Source organism: Helianthus annuus, chromosome 6, assembly GCF_002127325.2.
Source record: "Helianthus annuus cultivar XRQ/B chromosome 6, HanXRQr2.0-SUNRISE, whole genome shotgun sequence".
Taxonomy (NCBI): domain Eukaryota; kingdom Viridiplantae; phylum Streptophyta; class Magnoliopsida; order Asterales; family Asteraceae; genus Helianthus; species Helianthus annuus.
The window spans coordinates 75,458,815-75,484,394 of record NC_035438.2 but is presented as its reverse complement, the minus strand read 5'-3'; the positions used below and the strand labels follow the sequence as shown (position 1 = coordinate 75,484,394).

The window sequence follows — 25,580 nt, the reverse complement described above, 5'->3', positions numbered from 1 at the left end:
ATATTTACTTTTGATAAAAATCTAGAAAACCAAGTTAAAAAGATTAAGGAATATTGTAAAAACCTACCAAAATTACAACTTCCTAAAGAAAATGATAATCTTATTTTAGAAACAGATGCCTCAGAATGCTATTGGAGTGGGGTACTTAAGAAAATAGATTATAATTCTGAAAAAGAAAAAATAGGAGAAAGTATTTGTAGATATTGTTCGGGTACTTTTAGTGATACGGAAACAAGATATCATATAAATGAAAAAGAATTATAAGCTGTTATTAAAAGTTGTCAAAAGCTTTATTATTTTTTATTACCAAATAAATTTTTGCTAAGAACAGATAATACACAGGTAAAGACTTTTATTAAAAATAACTTGTCTTCTAAACCAGAATATAAAAGACTTATTAGGTGGCAAACACTACTATCTGAGTATCATTTTGATATAGAAATAATCAAATCTGATAAAAATGTTTTAGCAGATTTCTTAACCAGAGATGGAGGAGCAAGAATTAGCCCAAAGGATGGATAAATATATTGAAGATATGGATAAACAAATAAAGTCGATAAAAGAAATTGCAAAAGATATGGGAGAAATGTTAAACATCATTGAAACAATCCCCGAGAAGATCCCAGATATAAAGGATTTGAATGAGAGAAATTGTCTTCTCATAAATTCTAAGATATCATTTTATGAGTTTGACAGTAAGAAGATAGAGCTTCTGGTAAAACATCACATAAAAGAAAGAATAGATCTTTCTTTCATTTTTATCCTGAAGTAAAAAGGGAAAAAAGAGATAATCCTTCCACTTCATCAGTTGGAGTACAAACGATAGATCTTACCTCTGACCAGGAAGAACCTAAAGAAAAATCTTTTTCATTTTTCCCTAATACAGGGAAAAGCTCTACCTTTAAAAATATTTTTCAAGAATTGCCAACTCAACCAAATTATGTTGAGCAACAATGGTTCAAGATGAAGGAACTATATGGCCTTCAAAATACATATATAAGATATATTGATTTTACAGGGATCTTCCCTAGAATCAATTATCTACAAGGAAACTCTGCTGAAGAGATAAGATACTGGTATGATTTTGGAGCAGTCAATAAGATATATCTTACTTTACCCGATTTTCCTAAAATCTCCTTTTTACCAAGATGGGTTAAAGATGGAGTTAGAGATTGTTATCTAAATAATCCCACAATTACTCCAAAAGATGTCATGGCTCTAAAACTCTTTTCTGCAGGGCCTGATTTTTATAATGAATTTTATTATCCAGCTTTTCACTTTATTCAGATAGAAAAGGTTAATTTAGCCTTTACTTATTCAGTTAATACTGAAAGAAAGATTTTTCATAACTTTAATGAAAATGATGTTCATTACAGAAGAGGATTAGGAATTAAAGTAATACTCCAAGCATTGCAAGCTGCTTTTAAAAATGGATTTAGAACATATGGTGGGAAAAATATGCTTTCTTCTGTCATGATTTCTCCAGCAAAAAATACTCCACCATCAGCCAAAAAATATTTGGAAGATAAAATCCAATTTTTAGAAAAAGGCATAATAAGATCGAGTCCTCGGGCTCAAGAAAATGTTTGCTTATTTAGGGATCATAAAAAAGGTATGAATCCAAGAAATATGTGTCCAATATGCTATAAACAAAAAGATAAGGACACTATGAGTATTGATTCTCAAAATGAGGGTCAAACATCTGATAATTAAGGATTTTATAAATCCTTTACTCCAAAAATGATATTCAAATCATCAGATTTTTACCTTTCGAAGATAAGTCATTTAAACAAGCCTTTAAGACCCACATGGAGTCAAAACTTGCTTTTCCCATGCCCACCTACTTGAGAATACAAGGATGAACGTGACTAAAGAGGAAATAATGGATAAATAAGCTCAAGTTCCCAAGAGTAGACTTTCTTTTACAAAAAACAACTTCCAAGGCATCTGACAAAGTTAAAGTTACAAGAAGGTTCATGTCTTAAGGAAAGCATGTAAAAAGAAAAGGACAAAGACCTGGAGCTTATCTAAACAAGAAGGTTATAAAAAGAGGAGGAAAGAAGGATGGAAGACATGAAACTTCAACGAGTGTTTAAAAAAGTTTTTATGTACTAAAAAAGTGTGTTGTATTTTTTCTTAAGTTTTGTATCTTTTCTAAACACCTTCCATTGTAAATCATCTACCATGAAATAAAAAGCTTTCCCTTTTCCTTATAAAGTCTTTTTTGAGTGTTCTTTTTGTTTTTAGATATTTCTCTACTAAAAAGAAAAAATCTCCAATCTTAAACTGTCTCTTTTTACCCTACATTAGAGGTAGAAAACGAAACCAGATTGTGCTGGATATTACTAAAGGATCCAAAGGGGAGTTACCTAAGGCCTCTTAGGTTTGGTGTGAAAGAACCTAGTAAAAAGACCCGTGGTGTAATCCGGCAATATTTTGGTCAAAACGGAAAAAGGTACAGAAGCATGTTGGACCCTTGTTCTTTTTAATTTTGAAATATTTTTAAATAATTGACACTCTTAGGTTTTATAAGGAATCTTTTAACAAACAAATTCAAACAAAGTTTTATTTTATTATTGTTTTTATAATCTAGAAAAAAAATGTTACATTTTAATTTTAAAGTCTTTCTGAAAATTTTTGTCATATAAAATAGATTTAATATGTGGTTAACTTTAATAATAAATATAAACAATTTTGATATAATCTTTAATCTTGTAGATAATAACTTACTTGAGTTATCAATTTTGAACCGACAAAATATTTCGGTAAATACCGCTCTGAATGGTATCAGAGCCACGCAGAATTCCTTCGCGGGGGCTCTAGATATTGATAGTACTTTGCATGAGATTGAGTTTGATAATTTAATTGTTTTAAATTTAAATAATAATAATAATAATAATAATAATAATAAGAGTAAAATTACAAGCTTTGTCCTTTATGTTTGTCCTAAATTTCAAGCGTTGTCCTTTACCTTTAAATTTGATGAGTTTTGTCCTTAACGTTTCAAAATCCTGCACGTTATGTCCTTTGGCCCTAACCCGGTTAGTTTTTTATGTTAAATTAGATCATGCCAGGCACATGAGGGTACAATTGTCTTTTCACCCTAATTAATTAAAAAACACTTAAAAAACTAAAATACTATATATATATACACTTTAAATTACTGAATACTATATACACTCTAAATCTTTTTCTCTCTCTCTCTACTCCATCTCTTACCACCACCACCACATTTCGAAACCCTAACCCTAAAAATCACAACCCCAAATTCATTTGTACGGCGATGCCTTTGACCACTCGCGAATCCTCCGGCCACTTGCGAATCACACCACATCCTCCGGCCACTCGCGAATCACACCACATCCTGCGGCCACTCGTGACAACATGCTTCTGGTTGATTGCAGTTCTTCATCGTCCTCTGATGAGCGGACTTTGAATAGATGGAACGATTGGGAATCTGAATAGTTTGAAGGTTTAAGGATTTGTGTATTTTTGTTGCTTTGGTTTTTTATAGCAATTTGAATAGATGGATAGGGAAAGCATTATGTAGATGATCGGGAATGCATTAGAATGGGGACAAAAGATTGAAGATTTTGGGGGTTTTTTTGGTTTATTGCAGTTTTGGCACACATTTGTTTGGTGAAGATACATGCCGTATAGGAAAGTACCGCAACACCATTATTAAGGTTACTTTGGAGGAGGAGAATGTTCGAAAAAAAACAAAGAATATAACTGATTAGATAATCAAAGGCCCGATAAATCAAATGGGAAAGGTCTCATGTTCTATTTATTGCTGCAAGAATGAGATATTTTTAGTGGAGCTTATTCGTGAATATCCAGATCTTATATGGAGGAGAAGTGATGTTGGAGACGGTGGAGTGAGTGGTGATGGTGGGTCAGGCGATGGTGGGTCAGGCGATGGTGGAGATAGTGAGTGGTTGGCGGCAGGTGAGGGTGAGAGATGGTGGTGGTCGGCGGCAGGTGAGGGTGGGAGGTGGTGGCGGCAGGTGATGGCAAGTGGTGGTTGGAAAGAGAGAGTGTGTGTGGGTGTGTTTAGAGAGAGAAACCGTAGGATATGCTATGTTTTATTTGGTTTCTAAAAATCATTTATAAATTAGGATGTGAAAAGACAATGCTACCCTCATGTGCGGTGCACATGACATAACTTAACTGAAAATTATAACTGAGTTTGCCTTAAAGGACATAACTTGCAACATTTTCAAACATTAAGTACAAAACTCATCAAATTTAAAGGTAAATGACAGCGCCTGAAATTTGAGACAAACATAAAGGACAAAACTTGTAATTTACTGTAATAATAATAATAATAATAATAATAATAATAGTAATAATAGTAATAGTAATAGTAATAATAATAGTAATAGTAATAATAATAATAATAGTTTTATTCGTATTTTATTTATTGTATATTAATTTAATTATAAAACGTGGATAGCAATACAGAAAACTTGTTATTTGTAATTTCTTTAATTGGGGGGGGGGGGGGGGGGGGGGGGTTGGATAGATACCAATTCTGAGTCATTGGCACAAAGGAAGGCCATGATTTTGTCACATTGGTGTACACTCTGTAGTGAGGAGATGGAGACATCGGAACACTTGTTTACGTCAAATTATGTAGGTATGGTTGTTTGGCAACAGGATAGTTCATGGTGCAAGATTCAACCTATTTTTGTTTTCACAATCAAAGTTTTGTTTGAGCTCATGAAAACACGTTTCAAGATGAACGGGTACATTTTTTCTCCACGGAATAATCATTATAACATGTTGGTGTATATGAAAGGTCAAAAATGAAGGTGTTTTCGAAAACCAAACTTTCAAGATAGAGAAAATTATGAAAGATATAAAATCATTTGGTTTCTTATGGTTGAAGAACAGATCGAAACTCAAGGATATTCGATGGAAGAATTGATATAATTTTAATGTCATGTAAATTGGTTTTAAGTTTTTTATTATTTCTGGTTTGTGTTTCTTTTGCCTGCCCTTGCTTATAGCTTGGTTTGGTGCCATTCTAAAAAAACTACTAAGTTTGTAGCTCAAATGTGGTGCTCACCCACAACACACTCATTTATTGTTCAAACTTCATTTCGTTAACATAGAGTATAAGTATAAATGATTTATATTAAAGTTTAAAATTTAAAATATTAAACCAATATAGTTTTAATTTTCTAGGTAAAAGTTTGTTAAGCTAACTTTTATAAAGAAAAAGGGGTTTGTTTAATATACATATATGTAAAAACATTTAAAAATGGCTTGTCATAATTTAATGAAAATGTGGTGTATAAGTTTTAATACGGGTACATTTGTTTAATATAATAATGTATAAATCTATATTTAACATAATAAGGTATAAATCTCTATTTAAGTTAAAATACGGGTACATTTGTTTAATCTATACTACTTTAATAAGCATATAGGAAGGGCAAGAATGGTCATTTACCATTGTACAACCATTTGAAGCCCATTGTACAAGCATTTAAGCACAAAGTGTTGAAAACTTGTTTTCAACACATGCTGTATAGCCGCATGGATCTTACCCGGATCAACTTGACCCGTTTTACTTTGATGGATCCAATATAAACTTTCTATCACTCTATCTAAACCACAAAATTCGTTTCATCCATCCAGACGCTCCACCTTTCTCTACAAACCCTAACCCTAACCTTCATTTCATCCATCGATCTTCCACCGCTCCTCCACCTTTCATCCATCGAACCGGTCGTCGCCATCACCGTCTTCTCCCCTTCTCCACTCCAACAGTCGCTTCATGGCTTCTTTCCCGGTGGCTTCAAGATCCGACACTATCTCAGTAGATTCGACACCAGATCTACTGGTTTGACTATAGGGTACCTTTCTTTTTACCATATCGTTTTTTTTTTTTTTTTGTTATTTGAATCTAATCTGGGTAATGTTTCAGATCTTCCGTTTGGTTGTGGGTTCGTCAACGATGGTGCTTGTGGGTGGAAGATCTGGCCAGATCTATGGTTTATTTGTAGTAGATTTCTCTCTAGAATAGCACAACAAGCACTCTATTCTTTGCAAGTAGATTTCTAGGGTTTATTTACAAGTCTAGGGTTTATTTACAAGATTTCTTGATTTTTGTTTAAATTTATAGGCTTTTTTTATGTGTTTTGTGTTTTTTTTTGGGAGATTTCGTTTGGTTTTCAGTTTCTTTGACTGTGGTTTTTTTGCTACGGTTTCGAATAGTGCGAGGTTATGGCGTCTGCAGATGCTGAGCTGGAGCGACTGCTTAAGGAGACAGGGAAACAGTTATCGCTTCCTCATGATTATGTACAATTTACTTCTTTTGTTGAATCAATACTTTTGACTGTTAATGAAATATTATTGTTACACTTGAAGATTTGTGGAATTGTATGAGTTTGGAAGGACATTTATTGCTGTTTGATTGATATTTTCTTGATGTTGCGAGAACGGAACTTACTCTAGCTGTTTTGTATTTGAACAAGTGGTACATCATATATGGGGTCGACTAATCGTGCAACTATTTCTAGCGGCACTTCAACAGGTAAGATTTGTATCTCTAATGAAACAAATTGTCTTAATTGATGTCTTTGTAGCATTATTTGGTACTATTAGCACCGTATATATTATTATTATCATTATTATTTAGATTATTCTAGATTGTTTATATTTGGTGATAGGAATCCTTATATTTTAGGAATTGTTATCAGTTCCTAATTATGTGCTTGTATAGGTTCTTGGTTCTTCCCTATATATAGGGGTTTGCTTGTATTCTTTATCAATCAATCAATAATATCAATCCATGAATACTTTCATGGTATCAGAGCCTCGGTTCTAAAATCCCAAATAACCCGCCGATTTTTTCTTTTCCAGCCGTCCCCTTAGTTCGATTTCTTTCCAGCCGATTTCTTTTCTCGGTTCTGGTCATCATGCCCGGCACCGACAAACCTGAATCCTCGGATTCCAGTTCGAAACCAAACCTGTTGCACCCTGCTTATTTCGTTACAAACATTCAGTCAAAAATTCGTACACTGGATGGCACAACGGTCACCTATTCAGCATGGGTCAAGATATTTAAATTACATGCTGTTGCCTACAAAGTTTCGGCCCACATAGACGACACCGCAGCCCCATCAAAAACTGATCCCACATACGATTCTTGGCTCGAGCTTAATGCTTTAGTTCTACAGTGGATATGGAGCACCGTCTCTGACGACCTCCTGCCTCGAGTCATGGATTCGGATGGCACCGCACGCGGTGCATGGGTCAAATTGGAGAAAATTTACTTGAGTAACAAGAAAGCTCGGGCGGCGGCATTAGAGACAAAATTCGTAAACCTTACTCTTGCAGCATGCTCCTCCTTGGATGATTATTGTCGAAAGTTGAAGGATTTAGCAAACCAACTTGAAGATGTTGATCAACCGATTTCCGAGTCACGTCTCGTTCTTCAATTGGTCCGTGGATTGCCTCAAGAATTTGACACTACAGCCTCATTAATCAACTCTACCAACGCTGATTGGGATCAGGCTCGTTCCATGCTCACCGATGAACTTATCCGCATAGAGGCACGCAAATCCAACTCTTCCTCGGTCTTGGTTGCCACTGGCCCTTCTAATCGATCTTCACAACAGCAGCCCTCCCAGCAACAGCTGCAATCTTGGGGTCAACAACAGCCGCCAACATGGTCTTCTCAGCAGCAGCAGCCTCAAAACTTTCACCGCAGCCGCGGACGCGGCCGAGGATCGTGGAACAGAAACAGGGGAGGTTGTGGAGGTCGGGGTTCAGGCCGCAACCAATCCTACCCTTGGCCGACCCAGCCACCACAATACCCTACATGGGCCTGGTGGAATGTTCCACTATGTCCCTACCCTTCACAACCGGCCTGGCTCAACCCTGGCCCGTACGCACCTCACCACACAGGTACTCCTCCATCTGCAGCCAACAGGTCGACAAACACAGGCCCTTCGGCCCCACCTGCCTACTACACGACTGATCAGCAATCAACCGGCTATGGACAGCAGGCTCCACCTGTTGGTTTCGACGCACTTAACCCAGCAGAGTTACAAGCAGCATTTAACGCCATGAATATGAATCAGCAACCACCGGACCCGAGTCTAATGGACACTGGCGCGGGCTCCCATGTTACCGAGAATTCAGGTATAATCTCCATTCCCAATTCTTTTTCTGTAAATCCGAAAATTCTTGTAGGCAACGGGCAATGTCTCCCGATACAAGGGTCCAGCACTGGCTTTTGCAAAATCCTTGACCGCACCTACATCCTACCTAACATACTTTTTAGCTCGTCCGTTATCAAAACTTCGATTTCAGTTAGACGCTTTACACGTGATAATAATGTCTCTATTGAATTTGACCCCTTTGGTTTCACTGTGAAGGATCTCAAAACTGGACAACACCTTTCCCGCCACAATAGTACCGGAGACATCTACCCAATCACACCACCACAACTTCCGCCACAAGCCTGCTTCATTACCACATCTACTCTACCATGGCATGATCGACTTGGGCATCCTGGAGCGCAAGTCTTAGATATTCTTAGTCGCAAATTTAATTTTTTATGTAATAAAGACATATCTACTACTTTTTGTAATTCATGCCATCTATCTAATAGTAAACGTTTGCCTTTTTATACGTCCAGTTCCTTCACTTTTTCCCCGTTCGACATTATTCACTGTGATTTATGGACTTCACCTGTCGTCAGTAAAACCGGTTATAAATATTACATGGTTCTTATAGATAACTTCTCACACTTCGTGTGGGTCTACCCTTTGAAATACAAATCTGAGACTTTCCCCACCTTTGTTAAATTTCACCGTCTTATCCTTACCCAATTCAACCGCCCCATAAAAACCTTCCAATGTGACTTGGGCGGGGAATTTGACAACAACATGTTTAAACAATTTGCTCATCAGCAGGGACTCCTATTTCGGTTCTCTTGCCCTCAGACATCCTCCCAAAATGGGAAAGCCGAACGAATGATTCGTCGGTTAAACGACATCATCCGGTCCCTTCTCATACACGCCCACTTACCTCCCGCATTTTGGGTCGAGGCTCTTCATACCGCCACATACCTTCACAACATACTTCCCACAAAACGCCTAAATTTTTTTTACACCCATTTTTGCTCTTTATCTTCGTCACCCAACCTATGATCACCTCCGCTTGTTCGGGTGTGCATGTTACCCGAATACCTCGGCTACCCAACCACACAAATTACACCCACGTGTAATTCGTTGCATCTTTTTAGGTTACCCCGCTGATTTTCGTGGGTATCGGTGCCTCGACCCTACCACAGGCAAGGTTCACATATCCCGCCATGTCACCTTTGATGAGCAGACCTTTCCATACTCCCTACCTATACCCTCGGCTACATACTCCTTTTTGGACGACTCGATACCCACCGGGTTTACCTTCGGCCAAACGCTGACCCCTAAACCCGATGTCACGGCCCCTTATCCGTTTACCTATTCTCGTCGACCACGGTCCACTGCCACTCACCCCTTAACCCATTCGGCCACCGGCCCACAACAACCTCCACAATCCTCAGCCGGCCCACCCCCAATCCCTAACGCCCCACCCGGCCCACCTACTCCAGCCGCCACACACCCAGCCCAACCAACATCCGCCACCCCTACACCTCGGCCCGCTTCTTCAAATAACATCCACCCAATGTCGACCCGATCCAAAACCGGTTCGATTAAACCTCCGCTTTACCCAACCCTTATGACCACCTCTATTTCGCCCGTCCCAACCACCTATGCTAAAGCCTTTGCCGACCCTAATTGGGTACATGCCATGCAAATAGAATTTAAGGCTTTACAGGAAAACGAAACATGGGAATTGGTTCCACGACCTCACGACAGGCCGGTTATCCGATGTATGTGGCTCTTTCGTCACAAGTTTAAAGCCGATGGGTCATTGGAATGGTACAAGGCCCGACTGGTAGTTAATGGGAAATCACAGACAGTGGGGGTTGACTGTGACGACACTTTTAGTCCGGTTGTTAAACCGGCAACCATCAGAACGGTTCTTGCTTTGGCGGTCAACCGTTCATGGCCTATTCATCAATTGGATGTGAAGAATGCTTTCCTTCATGGTCATTTAAACGAGACGGTATTCATGCATCAACCACCGGGATTTGTTGACACTCGTCGTCCTAACTTTGTTTGCCGATTAAAGAAATCTTTATATGGCCTCAAACAGGCGCCTCGGGCTTGGTACACTAGGTTTACCTCATATATTTTGCAGACGGGTTTCCGCAATAGTCCTTGTGATAATTCGTTGTTTATTTATTCAAAGGGGGCTGACATGTCTTATTTGCTTTTATACGTGGATGATATTGTTCTTACTGCATCTAGCACTAGTTTGTTAAACACTATTATTCAGACTCTGTCCCGGGAATTTGCTATGTCTGATTTGGGAGCCTTGCATTATTTTTTAGGGATCAAAGTTTCGCGGCATCCCCATGGCTTGTTTCTGTCGCAATCTCAGTATGCAAAGGATATTCTCGCACGTGCCTCCATGACTGCTTGCAAGCCTTGCACCACACCGGTCGATCTATCGGCTAAGTTGAGTGCCACCGAGGGTCCACTTTTTGACGATCCGACCCTATACCGAAGCTTAGCGGGTGCTTTACAATATCTAACGTTTACTCGGCCCAATATTTCTTATGTTGTGTAGCAAGTTTGTCTTTTTATGCACGAGCCCCGGGAGCCACACTTTGCTTTCATGAAGCGCATCTTTCGATATCTTCAGGGAACAATGGATTATGGTATTTGGATCGTGAAATGCGCCTCCCAAGACTTAATTGCATACTCAGACGCTGATTGGGGTGGCTGTCCGGATTCGCGACGCTCGACTAGTGGTTATTGTACTTTCTTGGGTGATAATTTAATTTCGTGGTCCTCTAAACGACAAGCTACTATTTCACGTTCTAGTGCCGAAGCGGAATATCGTGGGGTCGCAAATGCGGTTGCAGAAGCTACTTGGTTACGAAATTTATTGTTTGAGTTGCATGTTCCCTTGAAGAAAGCTACGGTGGTTTATTGTGATAATGTTTCCGCCGTCTACTTATCAGACAATCCTGTGCAGCACCAACGAACAAAGCACATCGAAATTGACATTCATTTTGTACGTGAGAAAGTCCGTGTTGGCCACACTCGTGTGCTTCATGTTCCGACTGCAAATCAATACGCTGACATATTTACCAAGGGCCTTCCAAGAGACTTGTTTCAGTCATTTCGCTCCAGTTTAAGCGTTTGTACTCCGCCCGCTCAAACTGCGGGGGAATATTAGCACCGTATATATTATTATTATCATTATTATTTAGATTATTCTAGATTGTTTATATTTGGTGATAGGAATCCTTGTATTTTAGGAATTGTTATCAGTTCCTAATTAGGTGCTTGTATAGGTTCTTGGTTCTTCCCTATATATAGGGGTTTGCTTGTATTCTTTATCAATCAATCAATAATATATCCATGAATACTTTCAGGTACAACCTTTTGATGTTGTGTATTTGTGCATACAGTTATCATCTTGCAGGTGTCTATAAAGCTTATGATTTAAGAGATGAGGGTTCAGACTACTTAGGAAAAGCTGTCTCCAAGGTGAGAACTAATAGTCTGGGTTAGTGAGGCTAACTGCCTTTGCAGGCCAGATCAGTCCCTTTCATTTTCTATATCACTTTTACGATTTTCTTACATGATTTTGTTTTTGTGCTGACTGGTTAACCAATTTTAAAAATCTGCTTGTAGTGATGAATAGATAAAACTCAGATATATGCTGTTGTATTAAAATTTAATTTAAAGTAAAATTTGTTATACTTTTGTCTTTTTTTGACTTGCAACATTAACAAACTATGAGGCTCTTAATAAACATTTTATGGGTTTTGGTAATTGCATGTGATTTTGGAAGCAAGAGTAAGTTATACAGAAAATCATGTCAAACCTTTGATCTGGTTTACCTGTTTAATCTGTTGTCACCATAATCGGCCAACCCAAATGAAGGGAGTTCAAAAGTTATCAACATGATTGGTTTTGTAAACTGTTAACTGTAATGAAATATAAATCGCTTTTTTAAATCTGAATTCTACATTGGCTCTTTTTTTTTGTACCAAATGAACTAGCTCTTCTATTTTGTTTAGTTATTAGGTTTGTTGGGCACAATGGTCGAATCTATTGACACAGGATTGTTTATATATGAAGGAAGATTGAGGTTTTGTTTAATTTAATAGTGCATTGACTTGTTTTCCCAAATTGGTGCAGGTTTCTGGATGGCGAATGGTGCCCCAAGTTCCTTCTTATTGTTAAAAAAGTCACCACACCGAGTTCTTCCAATCCGGGAGGCCGGGTCCCTGGCAATTTTCCACCCGGTAATTCACTTTCTGATGATATATCTTTTAATCGCTTATCCAACTAAAACCAAAATAATATACAAAATCTCATTTATATATTGCAGAAACTACCACAATACCCGTTAGCCACACATAATGTGATTACATGTGGAGTGTCCCTGTGGAATTTGAGGTATGATTTGGTAATTTTTTTTTTGTGACCTGTCTTATTGAAAATTTTACTTGACAACTGCAGTCGAATACTATTGTTCATGATGATGTCAAGGGAGTTCCGAGACGGTTGAAGTTCCGAGATGGAAACGATGACTGCTCTTGGATCTTCTTTCGGTACTTCTGTTAGCTGATTACGGTCGTTCTCGCACCTGATCCGTCGCGTTTATTGTTGTTTCGAATAAGGTAGGTTCATGTTGTAGTCCGTTCGTTTTAAAAGTGTATGGACGTGTCTGCTGAATTCGGTTAACCGGTTTTAACTGGTTTTTTAAATAAGTTCGGTTTTTGAAGGGGTACAAATGTCGCGAAGAAGAACCGCGCTATAACCACCAGATCTGGTTGAGCCCGAACCGGTTTTTAAAACATTGGTTTCAATATTTTTTTCCGGTTTCGATCCTAAAACCAGTTTTTTTACATGTCTAGCTACATTTAGCTTTACACTTTAGATTTGTTTATTTGTAAACTGCTTTGTGTCCGTTTTCTTAATCTATAGTTTTCTTTTTAAACACCGGTCAAGTTAGTTTGGACGGCCCTCAAACCTCTTTTTTGTCCATTCTTTGATTTATATGATTGGTAAATTTATGTTATATAATAATATAACTTAATTTGTAATAAACCACTTTAGGAGGTTGTATGTATCAGATGGTTTTGATGTTTAGGGGAGTTTCAGTTGGTTTTGATGTTTCTTTTGCTCTAACCAGTTTCAGTTGTAATCTAACTATTCATTTTGCTTTTACAATTGTCAACTACTAAACCTGTCAAGTGTCATATACTAGCCCTTTTACTGTTTCCTTTACCTTTTACTGTTTGTCCTTTTCATAGCAGAGTTGTTTTAACAGCTGTAATACATGGTCAAGCATTGGAACTCTACAACTTTTCCCATGCTTTTTGATATTGGAACCTGACATCTCCTACAACACTCTCAACTATCTTGGTATTATATATTCGTGTGAAGTTTCAATTAACTGTTTTGATAATAATTCGTGTAAAGTTTCAATTAACAGTTGACAACCTTTCAGAAAGACTTTTCAGAAACCTTTTTCAGAAACCAACTCTTGTCAGAATCCAAAAGATTTACTGCTATCCTTTTAGATTTAGATTTTTTTACTGACCAGACTGACTGTTCACATACAGCTGTAAAAGCTAAGACTGTTCGGATTTATCAGAAAGGAAGCATGCTTGGAAGTCTATAAATTCAACTACATTCATCACAACTCTACAAGCACTATCTACAAGCACTCAACTGAGATAATAAAACCTTCAAATCGTAAATCTTGCGTTGAACTTCATCCTACTTTTGAATCTTACATCAAACCTTCGAAACATCAACCTAACATCTTCTATTTTACGTTGATTTCAGAATATCAATCAATACTCTAAACGTCTGGGTCTTGCGTTGTTTCTCGGCTCTTCACATCAAGGTCTTACATTTTTTTCGGCTTTTTACATCAGGCTCTTGCATTGTTGTAAGTTTTCTCATATTTCTTGGTTACTTTTTTCACTTTTAACTGTCGCATTTTGCATCTGTATTGTTTAACCGTGGCCTTATACATCTGTTTGTTTTGTAACATGTTATTATTTTAGTTTACATGTGTTGTAAAATAAATGTTAAGTATAGACTTTATTTCTATGTTGAATGAAAAAAAACTTATTTGTTTCTGGGTTTTGTTTTTTTTGTTTTTTTTTTTTTTTAACTTTGGCCCAAATCTTAAAGGTTTTTTATGATGTCTTTGAAACTGTGTATTTCTATGTAGTATTTTATGATGTTTTTAAGACTGGGTAAACACACTATAAAAATGCCATAAAAACACCATAAACTGTCAAGTTCATACAATACTTAGTTTATTTTTTCCTCAGATCGAAGTATATCAATAGTATATACGTTTAAATAATCACATATAAAAAATGTTATAAACATTTAAAAATGATGTGAGAAATGACATGTGCAGCCTTTTTGCTTGAATCTTGAGTTTTTTCCTGAAAGAGTGTTGGTAGAAATAATATTTACTAAAATGGTGTTGTTTCAAAAATATTTACTAAAATGGTGTTTTAGTTGTAAAATCCAATGAAAATCCCAGCTCATATCCATATCTTCTATTGTACACTTAATGTTGAATATTGAATATATTTTGCTGTTAAAAAAAAGAATATATATTTAACTAAAAATCAAAACTATAACCATCAGGCTAAAAGCCCAACAAAAAATGACCATATAGGCAATAAAACTATACGTTAGGGATATTTTCTTTTCCTCTTATAACTCTCATTCATCCTCATTCACCCTACTTGAGAATCGATGTGGGACCAGGGGCAAAAACAGTTCCATTTTTTTAATTAATCTTCATATGTTTGTTTTATCAAGTTTTTGAGTTAAACTTTGTATCAATGTTAAATTGGTAAAATAACTCTACCCTTACCATTACTTCTTTTCCTTTTCACATATTACAGTATATATTTACTATTAAATTGGTATAATCTAAGAACACGTTACACTTTAACAAAATATGATTTTAAATTTTCATTTGTCACTAATTTAATAAAATAATTCCGGCTGATCTTTTAATATATATATTTTGAAAGAAAAACAAAACTACTTTATTCAACCATAAACATCCCACTCTTAGGGCTTAGCAAGTTGCTAAGAGGGGAAGAATAACAAGCAGAAAATAACACGCCCATTTGTCCTGGCCAAATTATGCTAGAGAACAACCATTACAACACACAAAAGCATCAAAAAAACTGAAAATTGAAGACCTAGGGGAACACTATTGAGACTCTCCATTTAGTTTGTGTCGCTTCATAAAATTATTTTCATATGATTTTGTATTTTACGTGGACTAATTGCAACCTGGATTTAAAATTGTTAGTCGAATTCGGTTCCGTCCCGTCCCGTTCATATTTTGTTGTTTTCGGGTCCCAATCGAATAATGAGTTGTTTAAAACACAATAATTAACTGATGATCCGAACTGCCATTTCTTTTGGTCAAATATATATATATATATATATATATAAATCCAATAAACATTTGAGTTAACTTTGATGTTAAAAATGTTACAATAAAAATTGTATTTTTCAGTTTACACAATCCTTATGTTTCAGTTTACTTTGATGTTAATTTTTAACGTGGTAAGAAAATTGATCTTTATATCCAATAAAAATTGTATGTTTCAGTTTACACAATCCTTTTTTTTATATTTAACCAAACTATTTTTATTTCCTTTAAAATTGATCTTTATATCCAATCAAAATTGTATTTTTCAGTTTACAAATCACTCCAAACACATATCAATTGAGAGGTATGGGTGGTGGTTATCCAATTCCCGTTGAACCACTAGGATCAACAAACCATGGACGATCATCCCGTCGCCATTTAAACCTTCCTGATTCAAACCCTCTAACTTCAAACCCTGAAGTTAGAAACCCTTTTCGTCCGGTGGCAAACCCACCTCCGGTGGCAAACCCTCATCCGGTGACAAACCCTGAACATGATGATCCATTTGGTTGGACGGATGAAGAGTTGAATTGGGCGTATGACTATACCTTCGCTCAACTACAATTTGGTGGTACTATACAATATATCACGAGAAACCAGTGCCATCATATCACGAATAAGAAAACTAACTTAAGTACTATACAATATATCACGAGACGACGGATAAACTAACGGTAAACGAGTATCCTATTGTAAATCGCCACTCCCGCCGCATCGCGCGGGTAAGTGACTAGTATAATAAGGTACAAATCTCTATTTAACACTTTAGACTATGGGGTATGGGGCGGGGTTGGGGCGTGGGTTGGAGAGAAACGCAAGTCACCACCCCGGGTGGGCTTGGGTTTGGGCGTGGCCCCATTGGCGTGGGATTCAACCCGGGCGTGGGGCGGGGCTACTCACATGACATGGTGAAACCTCATTGGCCAAGAGCACTAGCCACGCCACCCCAGCCACGCCCCACCATACCCCTTTGAAATTGGCTTTTGGTCTTGGGTGCCCCATACTCCACGTGTCGCATCATGCCCCCAACCCACGCCTCACCATACCCCACGGTCTTAAATGTATAATTTGTTTGCTCCGTAAGGTATCTAGACACTTTCAGATTGGTTTTTTTTTATGAAAAATGCAAGATAGTCTTCGTCTGCTAAAGGTTGTGCCGAGAACTATAATCACAATTATGTAAGCCATGAGAAAGTATTTCATGTAAAACAAAGAGTATACAAGGTATTCACATCGACAAAATTATCTATATAGCCTAGCCTCGAGATATGTAATGATTGAAATAGTAGAAAAGTTTACGGTAATTTAGATTGTCGATGTGAATACCCTGTATACTATTTCAATCTAAATTACCATAAATTTTTATGGTTATTTTGTTCATTCCATTACCTCATTACTCTGTACAATTTGATAGACAAGAAATGACGAAGTAACGAAACACGATTTAGTAAAAACCACAAGAATATAATTGCCTCCATAATAATAATAATATAATAATAATGATAATAATAATTTTAATAATAATAATAATAATTATAATGATAATAATAATAATAATAATTCAAGTGACTAAACATAATATATGACTATGTATGTATGTAATTCGAGCTGTAAATGAAAATGAATATTTTGATTAAGCATCTAAAATGAGAGTCTTTCTCTTTCAACACAAGTGGGTTGGGTTGGGTCTTATGTAATGGTATATTTATGATTTAATTTTTAAATAATATTAACAAACATAATAATTATAACAACTACAATAACAATATAAACAATAACAATTAATAATAATAACAATAATAATATTGTTTACAATCATCTTTACAGCAACTATGTTACAATTTCAAATCCTCTCATCAAACCACATTCAGTATTTTATAAGGTCTATACCCAGTGTCTTCTTATAAGCACAAACAATACACAAAAACTAATCACCATCAGCAGTGAAATCAGGCTCCGGAGGCTTTTGCAATTTCATCAATTCCCTAGCAGTCCTCAGGTTCCGGTTGCGTTGGACCCCACGAAGCGCGTTAGCCGCAAACTTCGAAGCCAAAAAGGTCGCCCCGAGGCTGTAAGAAGGACCTCCACCGCTAGCACTACTGTTGCGTGCCGCCTCCTCTTCCTCCTCCTTCCGCCGCTGCTCCAGTATCTTCCTCTTGGAATATCTCCGCCATGCCGCCTGAATGAAACACGCCGCCCACGTCCGCCACTGCTGCGAATAAAACCGGAAAGTGTGCTGTACCTGCCGACTGTGAAGTCGTCGGAACTGACTGGCGACGAATTTAAGCTCGTCGGCTGGTAGAGCAAATGCTTCCACTTCTCTTAACGCCTTCACGGTTCTTGTGGATGATGGAAGATTAGCGCCCGATTTGGGATCGAGGGCCCACGTCAGAAGCTCCTCGCCGCAGAAATCTCCTTCTTTTAACAAACTACGATTGAAAAACCCGCTTCTGCCGCCATCGGTGGTCACACTCTCGAGACGGCCGCGTATGATGAAAAGCATTTCATCAACTGGATCTCCTTCGCGAACAATGTAGCTGCTGTCTGTGTATAAACACGGTTTTAGCCGTTCGCAAATGGCGTCTAGCAACCGTTCATCCATGTTCTCAAACAGAGGAACCTGCAACGAAATTTAAAAAAAATCATAATATCAAATATACATATTTTTGTTTGACATGAAGACCCTTCTCTATGTATGGATTTAGGTAGTTAAGAGTTTGAAGTGTAAGAAAAAGGAGAAGGGCATAATGGTCATATTACAAATCATGTTTAATAAAATGGGTAAATGCGAAATTTTAAGTGTTTGAATAGGAATATTTGATATTAATTTTTTTTTATTGCGTAGTATTAGGGGTACATAAAAAATCGGCTCAAATTATGAAAAACTTATTTGACTCCATCCGTTGACTTTGAAAAGTCAAAATTCAAGGATTTGATTGTCAAGACATGTAGGCTTCTTCAATAGGAAAGAAATATGATATACTTGCGTAAAATTACCCTTTTGACCAAAGCAAGACAAAGATGACGCTTGATGTCCCGTCTGAGATCCTTAGGTAGAGAGTGAACCAAATTCTCCTCATCGACACCTCGAGTTTCTAACCACTTATACTGATCGTAGCGTCTAACGCGCTCCTGAAGATCCTCGGGAAGTAACCGATGATGCATCCACTGCTCTGAGTCGCGCCTCTTAACTCTCATCTCTTCAAGCCGGATGGTAAGAGATTGAAGGTAGGTCTGCCAACCATCCAAATATCAGTCAAAATCACATGAAACGATAACACTGGTTAAAGTATAGAAATTGACGGAGACAGTACCTGCATGTTGCCAATCAACAGAGCAAATAGAATGAGCCCCGATATGGCTAGCGCGATTGAAAATATAGTCTCTCCAGGATAAGTGCTGGTTTCGAGCCCCTGTCCTAAAGTACTGACAGAAAAACAAAAATCATATTAGTTTTGATAATAAGTGTTTCGGGTCAATCCAATCCAACCAGACTGATTTTAACCCGTACCAAGAGTTACCTAGGGGTGTGCACGGTTAGATTTTATGGTAAAACTGAAATGTTCGGTTTTCGGTTTTAGAAAACCGTTCAGTTTCGGTTTAGCAACGGTTCGGTTTTTCTGGTTTTTGGAACAAAATTACGTAAGATTCAAAAATAAAAAGTATAATCCAAGATTTAAGAATCTTCTTAGATTTTACATTTAAGTTATTATATATAACTTTTTTAAATTAATATTGTTCACATAAATCTATCCTTATGTTTCTCCAAAGTTTTTATTAAAATACTTCAAAAATCATTATTTTTATGTTATATTTTGTTATTTCTTGTAGGCAATGGATAAATCATTTCAGAGATAAATAAACATGATAATGTTTTTATATAAATACTTAACATTCAATAATAAATTTAATAATTCCTAAATCAATATATAACAAACATTAGAAAATGATTTTTTAGGTTATTCGGTTATTTGGGTTTCCATAAAAATCGTAATCGAACCGTATATTTCGGTTCGGTTTTTTCCAGTTTTTTGTGTGGTTCGGTTTTTTCCTCACCCCAGTTACCCATGACCCAATCCGCCTGGTCCACCTGGCGCCCATTTTGCCACTTGAGATATTAGGAAACTCAACTTACCTCAAATTTTGCAGGCCCCACCACAAGCAGTAGCAGTACTTTTGAACGAATTGTGTGGAGAACACAATGCCCGATGACAAAGCCTGTGTGAAAATTCCAAAATCAAATGGCGGTTTATCGCCGTCTGGAGAGCAAGCCTCGTTTAAAACATTGGTACTGTTACTGATCCAGTCGCTATAACCTTGCATGTGCTCATTTCCGCAATACAATAAATCTGAATTAATATTCTTGTGTTCACAAGCTTTCTTCCAGCATGTATCGTTACGCTCTACAGACAACAAATACCAGAAGGCCCCAACTATCTGCAAAAAGAAAATCATGGAAACTTAATAATTATAAATAAATATATATATTCAGTACATTATCTGAAAGGGGTCAAATAAAAATAAGAGTAAAGTACACGGATAGTCCCCGTGGTTTTCCAAAATTTTGGATTTGGTCCCTAGCTTTCCAAAAGTACACAAATGGTCCTGGTGGTTTACACTTTGTAACGTATTTAGTCCCCAAATTTTGCTATAAGTACATGGTTGGTCCCTGTGGTTTACCCTTTGTAACGCATTTAGTCCCTAACTTGGACCTCCCGAAACCTTTAGATTTGTTGGCTGGGGACTAAACCACAGGGACCATCCATGTACTTTTAAAAATCTAGGGACCAAAAGCGATCATCCATATACTAATAAGTGGACAAAAAAGGTTATCCAGTCAACCGAACCCAAACCATTTTGACATATATTTAAAAGTGGCCCCGTTCAATCTAAATTCATTACTCAGCCCGCTCACCTTGTTAACATAAACAACCAACTTAAATAGTAGCTTACATGACTGGCAAGCATGTAGAGCAACAAATAATAAGCAGCCCCGGCCCACGCAGTTTCAGCAAGTACACCAGCGGTCCTTTTCAGTTCTGAAGTCAAAGGCACGATTCGGGCAAATCTGGGGATATATTGAATCAACACGATATAAAGTAAGGCTTCCTTTGTAGCCAGTACGTCTGAACCCGTAGACCTCCGCATATATCTCCAGATAACAATCTGCACAGATATAAAATAACGTTAAACATCCATATTAACACATAATTTAAGGACACATCAGCTGCCACGTCACCTTTAATAAAAAAAAAGAAAGTCAACATGGTCAAATTTATGGGTGTTCAAAAAGCTCGCAGCTCGCTCAAAAAAAGTTTGAAAAAAGCTCGGTCGTTCGGTTGTAAACGAGCCGAGCACGAGCCGGCTTGAATTATAGTATTTTATATAGATTAATCTTGATTTTAAATGTATCAAAATAAAAAATATGGGGGACGGGGTTGAAGTGTTAATATTCTAAGTTTAATTAATCAATAACAAATAAAACTATGGGAAAATAAACAAAAATTATAAATTAAAATAACTTTTACTATTCCTTTCGGTCTTTAAAATATTAGAAAAATAAAAATAATACATATAGATCTATGTGTATTTTTTTATGTTATCAATATTTGTAAAAAATAATAATAAGCCAGCTCGAACATTTGTCGTGCCGACCTCGAGCTAGACTTTTCAGCTCGATAAAATATACGGTTTGAGGCAGGGCTGTCCAAAAAGCTCGCGGCTCGGATTTAGCTCGGAAAAAGCTCACTCAATATGGCTCTGTTTGAAAGTGAGCCGAGCCGGCACGGCTCGGTTAGAAAGTGAGCCTAGCTCGGCTCGGCTCGTAACGAGCCAAATTGGCTCGGTTTGGCTCGCTTGGTAGCTCGGCTCGGCTTAGCTTGAATTATTTTACTTATAATATATATTTAATTTTTATATACATATAATATATTACAAAAAAGTGATTATTATTTACATGTATTTATGCTTGTAATTTGATATCTATGACATATTTGAAGGTTGATTTCCATGCTAATGAACTAATATTGTATTTCCTTGAAATATAAAACTTATTTTGCATTGTTGAACGTGATTTTGGCTTTTAATATATTAGGTTGAACTTATTTTCAATATGTTCTTTTGAAGTATTGAATAATATTTTAGAATACTGAATTTCGAGAGGTATGTAAATTTTTCTTTTTAAAATCGAGCAAAACCAAGCCGAGCCGAGCCGAGCCAGCTCGGTTTAAAACCAAGCCGAGCCTGAGCTTAGATTTTCAGCTCGGTTTCAAATCCGAGTCGAGCTGAGCCAGCTCGACTTATAATCGAGCCGAGCCCGAGCTTGCCCTAGCTCGGCTCGGCTCATGAACAGCCCTGCCGAGCTGGCTCGTTTATGTTCGAGCTCAACTTGGCCCGATTACAGCCCTAGTCAAATTTAAGGACACAACAGTTGCCATGTCATCATGATGACTGTGCAATATGCTCTAAAGTATTGAAAAGCTTACGAGAAATTAGTTATCAGACCTGCGGCAGGGGGAGCACAGAAAGAAAATCGATGATGAAATACCAACGCAAGTATCTCTTTGCTATTTGTCCGGGATCTATAACGAGTTCACCACGTCCAAACACACGCGACGATGGAGCTATATAAGCGGTTCTGAACTCAAGAGCCATGTGAAAGAGATAAAACGCATCAACAATAGTTCTCAACGTTGTAGCAATAATGGCCAGCTTTCGATCTATACCAAGGCAAGTTTTCGTTTTATCGAAAACCGGGAGATAGAAAAACAACGGATCAATGGATACAGCGAGAATACACGAGAGAACAAAGAATCGGTTCCATGTAAGAAGGAATTTATTTTGAGGGTCTAAGATCTTTTTCTCGGAAACTTTTAGATCTTCAGGGAAAACCGCATGAGAAACCCCGAATCCGAGTGATCGACCGATTGATTTAAGTCCTTCCGATCCTTTTCGGATTCCGTTTTTGAACGACCTTGTGGGAATAGCGGTTGCGTGTCTTGGACGGGTTAATCCGTCGAATCCACATTTGTTTATAGCAACTGAAGAAGAGGGTGATGATAATCTTGAATCCAAATCATCCAACCTTCAAATGAAACAATGGGTGTTACTCCAAATATATAAAAAAAATAATAATTATTGTTTCAAGATATAAAAATAGATAAATTAGAAGAATACTGGTTTAATATGAAAGTTATGAATTGTTTACCTCACAAACTTGTCTTTCTGGCCAAACATATCGCAGTCTAACACAGAAATCCGAGCTGCCACCAACAAACAAGATACGATTAATGAACAGAAAGACGGACATATATCATAAGGGAGCACTTAAACCTCTCAAAAGTAAAAATGTTACTTGATACAAGTAGTTTAATGATAAGCGGCAATATCAGTTTATACACGAGTTACAAAAATGGACGAGAAGAAATTCAGGGGCACAGCACGGGAACTCGTCCCCGGTAAAATCCCAAGGCCCATCAACACCCTGCTAACCAATGGAACCAGGTAAAACGCAGCTTGTAACGCTCAACTAGCCTTCAAGGGACTAAAGGAAGTATGATAATGATTATTAAACCTATTAAATATATAACCACAAAATGATTATAAAGATCCATTCCCCTTTGTAAATCAAACACCTTCAACTATTTTTCTCATAAAAATCATATTTTCACAATTCTCACTAATTTTAATTTTCAAAACTCCTCACAAACCCAACTCCCCCAACTTCAATCCCCTCTTTTTAATCAAATACATGAACTAGTTAAGAAAAAGAAAAAGAAAAAGAAAAAAAAAACCTAAACAAATTCATCATTGGTTTTTGATCAAAACTTTATAATTCGCATTAAATATCAACAAATTCATGAAAATTAACTTCACAAACAACAAAATTGAACCAGAAAAACCAAAAACTCACCTACCCAACTCGAATTATCAAAGTCAAATACAATCAACATCAATCACAAGCACAAATATATATAATTAAAACAAAAAAAAAATATAAAAAACATATAAAGGAACCTGAACACTTGGCTTACAGTGAACAAAGAAGCAAGGTTCATCAAATTAAAACATCATCGGGAAGAGTGAAATTCGGAGATAATTATGAAGACAGCTTTCTTTCTTAACAAAGGGACGAAATTGTCGAACGAAAGTAGGAGAGAAATGGTCAAAGATGTTTCTTTTGGGATTAAAATATAATTTAAGAAGTTTGTGTAAGGGGGGCTTGAAGTTTGTTAAAAGGTTGGAAATGGTCCTTTTTGTTTGACTATTTGTATATCGACGTGGTATGGGATTATTGACTTTTTATCATGTTGGTCACGGTCAAAATGTTTGGTGAATGATATATTTGGTTAGGGTTGAATCTTTAGACTATGGGTATGGAGGAGTTTGGGTTAAGGGCATTGCTCGATGATACATAGCGAATGTAGAATCCACAAGGTAATATTTAAAAATAAGGGGTGTGGTGTGATGTGACTTCGGCTGGCGTGGACAGCAATGTGGATTTTTTTATTTGTTTAAACTATTTTAAATTTCATGTAATTAAAATATAACACTAATTAAATTAGAAGAGAAGATTACATATATAATTTAAAAACTACAAATAAAATTAAAAAAAAAAACTACATAAAATTTAAAAAAAGGCTACATAAAATTAAAAAAAAAATTAAAAACGTCATGATTTCTCCATGTTATATTTTTTCATGATTTCTTCTTTCATTTCGAACGTCATTGCCAATTGTGGGCCGGTAAGGTGGTCGACGGGCATGACGAGAAATTTCATATCTTCGCGTTTTTCTTTTAGAGATATTTTTATCGTACGACGCTTGGATATTTTTCCTCATCTCGATCCTTTGTTGTTAGAGGAAATTAAATGTATCAATTTTCGTCCCAAGATCTTCCAACTAGTCGGTGTACAATCCTTTACCCGAGGCCAAACCCGATCTCATTCTTTGAATCCGTTTTTTGACGTGTCTCTATCGGGTGGGCGGGAAGGAGAATCATCAAAATCATCCAAATTAAACAGTGTGGCGGTTGTTGTGGATGGCCGCGTGTAAGGGGTATTTGGGTCGGGTTTGGTGGTGGACGGTTTGGTGGCGAGCTATGATTCGGGTTTTCTTGGTATCCAAAGGGGTTGTTTGAGTCGTAGCTTCGGTTAAAAGGATGCATTGTAAGATGTTGTGGGTTGATTTTATAAAAAATAAAGAGATATGGTAGAAGAAGTAGAGAAGTGGTAAAAAAATGTTAAAAATCGGTGGGTATTTATATTGGTTAAATATGTAAAAAAATTAATTAAAGTAGCCGTTTGACAACGGCTATATTGGACCAGCCAACTAAAGCCAGCCATGTCACCTTCCCCCACCCTACGCTAGGCTCAATCCTCACGCCATTGCCAACGCTAGCCAGGTGTGGTCTAGCCAGCAGTGCTTGGCATCGCCGCCCCAACCCACACCCCACGGTCTTAGAGGTAGTTGAATATTAGTTAGATCTTACAAGTAGTTGTCATGTAACTAACTAACTAATTGTATAATGCATTTGTTAATATATATCGTTTTAATTTTGATATACAAGACATTTACGTAACTATTTTTTTCTCTTATTGGATCTGAGTATTTTCAAGCTTGGTGTACAAGACACTTACGTAACTATTTTTTTTCTCTTATTGGATCTGAGTATTTTTTATTCATTATATATTTATCTATGCACTACATAATTATTTACTTTAAGTCATACTCTACGCACTACATATATATCGTTTTAATTTTGATATACAAGACATTTACGTAACTATTTTTTTTCTCTTATGTACAAGACACTTACGTAACTATTTTTTTTCTCTTATTGGATCTGAGTATTTTTTATTCACTATATATTTATCTACGCACTACATAATTATTTACTTTAAGTCATACTCTACGCACTACATAATTATCTACTTCAAGTCATACTGAGTAAATCCCTGACCCATCCAACCTCCGAACCGAGACACTTATAACGTTTTGCCATGC

The 25,580-nt window shown here is 36.8% G+C and overlaps 1 protein-coding gene and 1 long non-coding RNA gene across 3 annotated transcripts; one reads left to right on the top strand and one right to left on the bottom strand.

Annotated features, from left to right (window-relative positions):
• Nucleotides 1-6,526: 6,526 nt before the first annotated feature.
• On the top strand, nucleotides 6,527-11,800 carry LOC118479852. The gene is made up of 3 exons (XR_004861043.1): nucleotides 6,527-6,605; nucleotides 11,513-11,627; nucleotides 11,775-11,800. It is a non-coding gene; the product is annotated as an uncharacterized LOC118479852 (long non-coding RNA).
• Nucleotides 11,801-17,336: 5,536 nt separating this feature from the next.
• On the bottom strand, nucleotides 17,337-23,760 carry LOC110865749 (probable cyclic nucleotide-gated ion channel 5). 2 transcript variants are annotated; one of them, XM_022115067.2, is made up of 8 exons: nucleotides 23,610-23,760; nucleotides 22,784-22,838; nucleotides 22,081-22,660; nucleotides 20,530-20,742; nucleotides 19,712-20,013; nucleotides 18,891-19,002; nucleotides 18,574-18,810; nucleotides 17,337-18,196 (listed from the first exon to the last, which is right to left on the bottom strand). In XM_022115067.2, the coding sequence occupies exons 2-8, from the start codon at nucleotides 22,810-22,812 to the stop codon at nucleotides 17,504-17,506; spliced, it is 2,166 nt and encodes a 721-aa protein (XP_021970759.1). In that variant the 5' UTR covers nucleotides 22,813-22,838; nucleotides 23,610-23,760; the 3' UTR covers nucleotides 17,337-17,503. The 2 variants fall into 2 exon arrangements, with proteins under 2 accessions (XP_021970759.1, XP_021970760.1); XM_022115068.2 differs by having other exon boundaries at nucleotides 23,593-23,758.
• Nucleotides 23,761-25,580: the final 1,820 nt, after the last annotated feature.